General features: G+C 42.4%; 2 protein-coding genes across 3 annotated transcripts in view; both read right to left on the reverse strand.

Annotated features, from left to right (window-relative positions):
• LOC145454495 (uncharacterized) overlaps positions 1–6,691 on the reverse strand; it is a 42,790-nt gene extending 36,099 nt beyond the window's left edge. For both annotated transcript variants that reach the window (XM_080332489.1, XM_080332488.1), the window contains exons 1-3: positions 6,180–6,691; positions 5,238–5,426; positions 4,779–5,089 (exon numbers count right to left, since the gene is read on the reverse strand). In XM_080332489.1, coding sequence (XP_080188615.1) covers positions 4,779–4,783 — 5 coding nt within the window. In that variant the 5' untranslated portion in view covers positions 4,784–5,089; positions 5,238–5,426; positions 6,180–6,691. The remainder of the gene's footprint in view (positions 1–4,778; positions 5,090–5,237; positions 5,427–6,179) is intronic.
• Positions 6,692–6,781: 90 nt separating this feature from the next.
• On the reverse strand, positions 6,782–9,275 carry LOC145454494 (uncharacterized). Its single transcript, XM_080332487.1, has 2 exons — positions 7,150–9,275; positions 6,782–7,068 (listed from the first exon to the last, which is right to left on the reverse strand). Exons 1-2 carry the CDS (start codon positions 8,210–8,212, stop codon positions 6,875–6,877), a joined length of 1,257 nt encoding a protein of 418 aa, XP_080188613.1. The 5' UTR covers positions 8,213–9,275; the 3' UTR covers positions 6,782–6,874.
• Between the last annotated feature and the right edge of the window lie 298 nt (positions 9,276–9,573).

Here is a 9,573-nt window from a genome sequence, read left to right on the forward strand (position 1 = left end):
ACGGTAAACGTTGGGATCAACTCGGACCGGTCATATATAATAATTTGTGATATACACAATAACTAAGAACCAATCACGTGACTATTTACTTGATACTTATTCAACACCAGTCGAGAGATACCTATACCCGAAAGTACGATATGCCGACGCACCCATAAGAACACATGGCGAATCACCACCACTGCCTATACGCGAAAGTATGACATGCGAAAGTACGACGTGCGACAGATGCCTATACCTAAAAGTACGATGTGCCAACACGAGTTTTCAATACGACATGCGACAGATGCCTATACCTGAAAGTACGATGTGCGAGCGCACCCATAAGAACGCATTACGATGTGCGACCGAGAGGGGGGTCAAAAAGTACGATGTGCCACCACGAGTTTTCCATACGATGTGCGACCGCACCCATAAGAGCCCCTGCCACCCCCAGAGCGATCTATACTACTACTTATGAGGCACATCATTTTCCTCTGCTGTTCGCCTCCGTACTGTAGGGATCTGATTGCAAAGGACGCTACTACATTTAAAAAGAAAATGATGTCACGTTGAATCGCGCGGTTCAAGATTAATTAAAATCTCTCGAGAGACCGGGAGTTAATTCGTAAATTCAAATTGCATGTCGATGGCCGCCAAAACATACTAACTGAATTACGTGTCCACGGCCACAGGTTGGCCACCCCTGGTCTACGTAGCTTAATCACGCCAATAGCAAAAAATTTCGCTCATTCATAACTGAATCGGTTTTCTCGCTGGCGAAATTTCGGCACACATTTCTGAGTCCCGTGTTAGCTAAAACTTCATTACGTGTTATTACGCCGTGGCGCGGTAATGGCTGACTCCGAAATGCCTATTTCTATAAATCACATCAGTGAAGGTCACCTAATACGCAAGACATTTAGTGACGCCAAATCGCGCAAAGTGCGAAAAGAAATTGAAAAATGTTGAAAAAAGTTAAAAAAAAAAATACGCTATGATATATGTTCACTTGCAAAATAATTTCGGGCCCTTTTTAAGTTCGGCCCTCTCCAATCGGGCGGTTTGGGACGTTCCTGCACAAAACGAATGAATCGAAAACGAATGATCCGCAAACTGCGCTGTTTAGCAATGAGTCAGCTCGTATCTGTTTTGTACTTGTCGCTCGCATGTCGTTAAAAGACATGTCTTGAACTTCAAGTCAAATCGAACATGTTTCTAGTCCTAATCTTACCTCACGAAGTTCTGAATAAGTTTAGAATTTATCGTTTTATTTATTTTACCAATGGACAAGCCTTCAACATTGCATCTTGAAATTAAGGTATAAAATTGCAATATGTCTGGCGGACCGGCGGGAATGTCGTCGCGGACCGGCACCGGTCCGCCGACCGGCGGTTGAGAACCACTGTTCTAGAACAAGCGGATTGTAATGCTGCGATTTCGAGATATAAGATTTGACAGACGGTGGGATGTGTTCTTTAATACGGTCCTGCAACCGTTTAGAAGTTCTCCCTACGTACCGACAATCGCAGTGGCACTTGAATTCATAAATGACGTTACTCTGTTGTAAAGCTGGGAGAACGTCCTTTCGGGCTGCAGGAAACATTGGTATCGTGATAAAAACCACATTGGTTTTCACCGCTGGATAACAGCGATAGACTGCTGAAGTTATCTGTTTCTCGAATCTATAATAAACCAGGCCAATCCAAGGTAGATGAATGTACAACACATCCCTACGTTCACGAGAGACTTCTTCGGGGGTTTCATTTGGTTTGGTATCATTCCGATGACTTAACTTATTATTTATTGTTCGCTTGATGACATACTCTGGGTATCCGTTGTCATTGAAAATTTTACGGACGTACTCAAGTTCACTATTCAATTTGACCTCGGAAAAAATCATCAACGGCCGGTGGATCAAGGTGCCGATTAAATGGATTTTACGACTTTTTGGGCTGAAAGAGCTCCATCTAAGGTAATGACCCGAAAATGTGGGCTTGTAGCGTACCGCTCCACGATTATCCTAATTACCCTCGCTGATCACTGATTATGCTTCTATACTTGTTGCTGTTGCGAACCTATGTTGTGTCAGTCGGCCTTTAGTCACCGTCGGAGGTGCAGTCGCTTTTAGTCACCGTCCGAGCCAGTCGTCTTTAGTCCCCGTCGGACGAGCATCGTCATGTTTTAGTTGTTTTATTAAAAGAGCAATGCTGACGTGTCTACTACGACTTATCGAGCCGCGGACCAAGAAGAACGCGCGCCCACGACAGAGCACGCTATATTTTGGTGACCCCGACGTGATGTTTTTGGAAATGCAATACCGAAAGCTCAACAAGGATCAACGATGGAAAGCCATGAACCCACGATATGCGAAAACGAGATATGCACTGGCTACATAGCTACATAGGAATCGTTAGTTTGTTTGCATGGATGCGGGATTTCAACGACATGGAATTCGGACCTTTCTACACGTACTTGCTTTGTTACGACGCTTCTACCGCTGAGACTTTGTCCATTCAAGACCCCAGAACAACTCAAATCTGCATGCTGAATGCTTCACCAAGTACTACTTCCTGCATCACTTGCGGACTCGCATATTCACAGCACGACGACGACATGACCGAGCCTTAGCACAGCGACCAATAACACTGAATTCTCTTCGCAACTTCATATCTCCGATCGCCCGACACCGATATACTAGTTTCTACGTAAATAGAGGCAGCTATACCGTATCTGTCTAACTACGGATTCCAACTGTAGAACGAAATATGAGCCGAACGAAACTACACGAGACCGACGGAACCATTATTCCTGATGGGACCAAGAACCGAACCGAATCGAATCACCTCGACGTCGACAGAAACGGCGGGAAATGCGCTCGAACGCAAATCACCCTTCACTCAATCTTGTCGAGCGACGACTTTGCAACTAACCTATCACCTTGATAGGCATATTCCGAATGAAAACGCTCTTCGTCTCAGTATTATGTGGCAGACGCTTTCGAAGTTCTGTTTTACATCACCCGCTCACGCATCCGAGAATCTACTAGACTTCTCACGGACCTTAACGACACGACTTGCGAAATATGGAGCACGACAGAGTTAATTCGTGCAACATCAACGTGCTGGTCCAATAACGCTCGAAGTTCAATCGAAATGTAGGGATTCTCTTAATCCATTCCCAGTGTACTTGTCGAACAATTCCGCTCCGTGATGTTGATAGACGTTCCTCTAGCAATATCTGCATATTCATTCAGTTGTTCCATGTGCGTATTGACCGTTTTTCAGTTGACTCTAATGAATTCTTATTGTGATTTTACGCCGTCAGTCACGACTAGACGTTACATATCCCAAAACTGTTGTAAGTTGATCATCCCCTGATATGATATTACTAACTTCGACTTATGTTAGCGAATTATGACGTTATCTCTTACGCCCAAAATCTTTCGCAACCCATACCTACTTGCGTACCATATAGGATTTGACAACGCTTGTAGTCGCGCAATTCTAAAAAAATCTCGCTCAAACGTTTCTGGATCAACTATACTATTTTGCCATCGAAAGCTCTGTAATGTCCATGGCCTTGAATGTGCTGCCTCGCCATTTAGTGAATCCTTCTAGTATTATTCACTATTCACTCCGATGATATCGGCTACGCTAGTAGCCTATATCCAAACGCTTTTTCTCTGGGTTGCGCATATCACAGATAACTTTAATTCGAATTCAAAGTCACGCGCCCCAAATGATTATACAATTACGCACACGTGCATTGAAATGTACATCACTCGATCCAGTTTATTCTGTCCACATCAAGTTTTGATCCGCACTGACATCTTTTTTCACAATTCGAACGAATAACTGTCCGCATGACGCGTCAACCGATTGGCTTTGTTAATATGCCAGTGGCCGTAATTCGTACCCCACGTCACTTGAATGATTTTGTGTTGTCACCAGTATTTGAAATGTATATTTATTGTGATACTCGTTCACTTTTCCGTCATCACTTATATTAGTTTCGCCGCAAGCTTATTCACCTCTCTGTATGTCATATAAAGCGTGCCGCAATTGTAATGTCTATTTATCGCTTAACATTATTTTGTCGTTCATGTCTTTACCACCGTACCCACCCCACTTTCGTTCGCCGTTGAACCATTAGAGTTGTACTAAGTATTCTATCTTAGTCTGTAATCCCTACCGTGTCACGCTGGTAGAGTCCTTCACTAGTAGTTAAATCGTTGTCTCTAGTTTCCATAATATCCTAAAGCTTTTACCAACCAGGGGGGCCCTTGTAGCGTACCGCTCCACGATTATCCTAATTACCCTCGCTGATCACTGATTATGCTTCTATACTTGTTGCTGTTGCGAACCTATGTTGTGTCAGTCGGCCTTTAGTCACCGTCGGAGGTGCAGTCGCTTTTAGTCACCGTCCGAGCCAGTCGTCTTTAGTCCCCGTCGGACGAGCATCGTCATGTTTTAGTTGTTTTATTAAAAGAGCAATGCTGACGTGTCTACTACGACTTATCGAGCCGCGGACCAAGAAGAACGCGCGCCCACGACAGAGCACGCTATAGGCTTCCTATAAACGGAGGTAAGGAATTGAACATCCCGTTTCTCCACAAGAACGTCAAGGAACGCCAGCCGGTTGTTAATTTCTTTTTCCGACGTGAATTGCAATGCTGGATGTAATTTGTTCAAATTTTCCAGGAAACTATCACAGTCAGATTCATTATTGAAGATCACGAACGTGTCATCGTCATAGCGATGGTATGATAAGGGCAACGTTCAATAATTTCAACTTACGCCATCCTAGAGTTTGCATCCTCCACCGTCTTTCGTCAAAGATCCGATAATGAAAACCATTTCAAACAAGTCCTGTCGAGGAGGATCCGCAAATTTTCAGACGATTGGGGGGCTATTACCGGATGCAAAATATGTCTAGTGCCGTCGCGTTGCCATTCAAAAACCTTGTACGCAAGTTTCGCTTCTGCTGTGGCGCGGGATACATCATCGTTTTGATTCGTTTAGAGTAGCAGCACATTGGGAGCGAAGTACTGACGTTCATTCACGGGATCACAGTTTCCGTGAATGTCATACTTGCCAGTTGGAAGTAGCTGGAAGAAAATAATCACATCACACACACATCATTCAAGACATTCAAAAAGTTCCTTTCACCTAGTCAATCAATATGACATGAAAACAAACTTGTGTTATGCGTAAACTTGCTGTGGATTCGAAATCACAAAATTCTGTACTGCTCACCAGAAATTCGTCATGCGATTTTGCCGACAACAAGTTGAACAAGTTTTCAACATTTCTCTTTCAGTGAGGTGCTGTCGGCAATGGGATGTGACAATCTATGAATAAAGGACACCCACAAATTTCGTGGCATCTTCATCGCTCATGCTGTGACTCCGCGAATCGATGGCTTTGGCAAAAGCCTTTGCATTGCTGTAAAATGACGGCCGATGTTACAAATATGCATCAGGTATAGATATTTTATGCTTCATAGGAATGACATTTTATCTGTTAATGTATATTAATCCAGCAGATTTCAATGGTGTTTGAAGAATCCGCGGTCGTGCTCATGATGCTACCCGGTCGATGAATAAACTCACGCGAACATTACTTTTATTTTGAGTTTCCTATCGGAATGCCACCATGTCGAAAACAACCAAGCTCAAATTTTGATCCCACAGCCATGCGTGGAATGCGCAATCGTATACTGTTCTACTTTCCTCATTCGAGTGATGACATGCCCCTACTAACAGTTTGCAGAGACGGGTTATGATCTTTGGTCCATAACTGTCGGTACGAAATATATTTTCGCAGAACATGCGAACTTGTATCCTACATCGGGAAGTGAGGGTCTGAATCCGAGGTATTGGGATGGCCAGGCCCTTACAGCTTTGATCATTTTTACGTTTATAGTGGTCTATCATCATCGTATCTCTCTGTACGAATATTCTCAATCTGGGCGTACAGATTTTGCAAATTTTAACATCTTCACAGAAAGTGGTGTCTTCTTTTTGATGGCGGAAGTATGTTCGACAACTCATACATCAGTATAAAATCAACATCACACCCTAAAAAAACTCAACTGTTGATCAATTGGCAGGCCGTATGCATGTAGACCTACTGGTACAAAGCACATATGATGCGAAATTGTTTCAACAGTTATGGTATGTCTGAAAATACCGGCACCTGACGACTCCTTCCTTGCTCATGCCCCTTCATCGTCATTCATGTCTCATGCCCGAGTTGACAGGCTGATGTGACTACACAACACAACATCCTTGTACTAAAATTGCAATATCAGTTGTTTGGTTGGGGTGTATCTATTTTGTCAATGCCGCTAATGTCGAGAATCAACAAAGTCTGCCAATTTTGAGTGGCACCAATAACAGCAACTGTCTCCACTTGAATACGAATAAACCAAAAACAATTATTGCGGTAAGTATACCGTCGAGATAGTTGCCCACAATGATGCAACTGAAGTTAAATTAGGGTTACCATGCGTCCTCTTTTTTCAATAAATGGAAAGTGTCTTTGGAGGACGCTTAGGCCAAGTGTCCTCTTTTCTAGAAAAAGTAATAAAATGTGATCAAAAACTCAAAGCCTATTGTCAAGCTCTGAGCAAGTTCCGTAGTAGAAGATAACAACTTAAGTCTAGCGCAACCAGCAGATTTACTGATTTTGCTTGAAGGACCATATTGCAATCCATTAGAAATATCTGTCACTGCGATCGCATGCAAAAATATCCATACTATAGTCTCGTTTTCAATTACTGATCACAAAACGACATATTCAAACGAAATTCTGGTATTTATTGCATTCCAATAATGTACAAATGATTTGGCAGCACAGGAATTTCAGGATTTGACTGCCACAGTGTTGCATCACATAGTAACAGACACAGGCTTACAGCACAGATGTATAGGGTTTTCTGGTTGCAATTTTGCTTTTTTTGATGTTGCCTTAGGTTTGGAAGGCCTCAATAATTCTGGCAGACGTAGTTGAGTCCATGTTCGCTTTTTTGGCAATGCCTTGGCTTGTTTGGTGCTTGCTGCCAGCTTTTTCGGTGTTTTCTTACCTTTGGGAAGCACGCCAGAAATAATAGGATTGGTTAATGATTGTGGATCTTCCTGAACAAAATCGGATATGGCAGCCATACTCTTGTTTTTTCTTTTTTGGGTTCTGCACTTTTTTGCCGGTGATTCCGGTTCTACTTCATCGGTGAGATTGCAGTATTGCTCCGAGGGCAGTTGTGCAAAACAGTTTCCCGACGCTTCCCCAGACATAATTTCTGACATGGCAATGTTTGTCGACGATTCCCCTGCCCCTGATGTCTCTTGCGAAGAATCATATTCTTTGTGGACGTCTGGATTGGCGATTTTAACCTCGGATTTCTCATTCTGCTTTCGCTTTTCTGGGCTGACTTCATTTGACTGCAAGCGATGCTTCACTTTCTTTTTTTTTCTTGCTCTTCTTCTTCTATTCCTTTTCAAGTTGCTTTTTTGACCCTGCCTCGGGTGACAGAGTGACAGCTCACCAGACGCCGGTTTAATTTTGACTGTGACACCCTCAAACTTTGCATCGAGTGTACTACCGACAGTATTTACGAGTAAATCATTTGTGGTGGCAACATCCTTGATTCCGTCACTGGATGGTGTGTCTAATCCATCATCATTATGGATTATTACGTTGGTACGCTTTTCCATGCTATTTCTTTGAAAGTCAAGTAATTTTCCCGTTATTGAAAGCGCACTATTGTCTACCTCGATTTTCGTTACTCGAATTGCAACATTATCGCCGATTTTGATACCGGTCAGTTCTTCTTTGTCGGCCCAGACAGTCGCGTAGAAGCATCCATGAATCAGGCAGCCTACCGTGTCGTTTTCAACCTTGTTAACAACACCTTTGAGAATGTCACTCAAGTTCGGACTAAACAAGACATACTCGCATTTGATGGATTGATACATGGTAATGGATGTTGCATGGTATTCTTTAACTGTTGCAGTATTTACATTGTACGCCACTGGTATACCTCGAAGTTCGAAGTCGTATATTCCGGGTTTTTTGGTTACTGTTTTATGGATATGAGTACCGAAACCGCTCATGTAGCGAAGCGGTGTCTGGGCAGCAGCGGTGTTCTTTACCTTTACATATTGCAGAGCAGAGTTTGGTATGTGAACCAGTGATATCGCAGTGTCATAATCGCCTATTATAGATTTCATTATCAGAAGATATTTAGACAATGTAATATTGTGCGCATCTGGGAACTGTAAAACATAGTAATCAACCTCTATTTATAATATGAGATCACAACGAAGCACAGTACCAGAGGCATAGCCGGAAAAAAATATAGTGGGGTCAAAAATTTGACGAGGCGAAAGACACTCCCCTTTCAAAGATATGAATAATATAGTAAAGAAGTAGGGTCTTGAATCAATGGTGGTATGTTCCATCTAGTTTTAATGCGAAAGAAGACAAAGCCTCCTTTCGAGAATAGTTAATTATGGTCGGAAAATTAAACTTATGAAGTAACCATGCGGGTAAGAAAATTAATCAGTGAACATTGCATAGGCTACGTCCAACGCGACCTAGCAGAAAGTAACGAGACAACTACGAAAAAGCGGGAGACCAAAATTTTTGAAGTAAAATACTAATTTGACCTTAAAAAAAGCACAGAACTGTTGAAAACTGAACTTATGACGTACGGTACCTGAGGGTGATGCAATCGATCACTGACCATCAAAGACGCTCAATATTACATTCACATAATAAAATTAAAAACAGCGTCATCATAGCTATCTATGTCCTTGATTGGTAAGTCGCTTTCTAGTAGCCTACCGCCGTCAAAATGTAGATTGTAGCACGTTTTATTACGCCAAACACTTGAGAAATCGATCGATAGAGAGACTTTCGGAATCACTGCGATATTTACATTCGATTACTATCAGTGATCATAAATTCTACGCTATTTACGATGAGTTGTGCTTTCACTGTTTCACGTTAGAAGCTTAAGTTCGTCTGGGCATCACCTGTGCCTTACCTCCCCTTTCGCACCTTAAACAACAAATACGGTAAGAAAAATCCATGATTTTGGGGTGAAAATGTTCAAAATCTAGTCACTCGTAAGCATCGACAGAAAATAGCAAGCATTGAAAGCTTCACAATTTTCCTTCACTCATCCCTAACGACATGTGAGGCAGTGCCTAACTTGCCTCCCCTGATCCCACTACACTGACTTATTACACCCTGCAGTGGTTATGTACTTATGTAGTGATCATGTTCTGTACCACGTACGCATGTGATAAGAGAAAATATTGCGCACTGCTATCAAGACGTTAAAACTTTTTGATTGTGACGTAACAGTTGAATAAAATGTAAGCCTATGGCTCTGGTCGAAAAAGGTTCCGGACCTCTGGCCTACACGGCATGTATATAGGAGAAATATTTTAACTGATACTTTCGGAATCGGTGCCACAGTAGCTTTCGACCAAGAACAGATTTAGTAAATTCTGCGCTCTAGAAGATAATCGGAAATCAGAAATCGTACAGTCGCTGCCGCAAAGCAATATTGAGTTGAGTACAG

This window comes from Botryllus schlosseri, chromosome 13, assembly GCF_051294905.1.
Source record: "Botryllus schlosseri isolate E-star chromosome 13, Bs_hap1, whole genome shotgun sequence".
Taxonomy (NCBI): domain Eukaryota; kingdom Metazoa; phylum Chordata; class Ascidiacea; order Stolidobranchia; family Styelidae; genus Botryllus; species Botryllus schlosseri.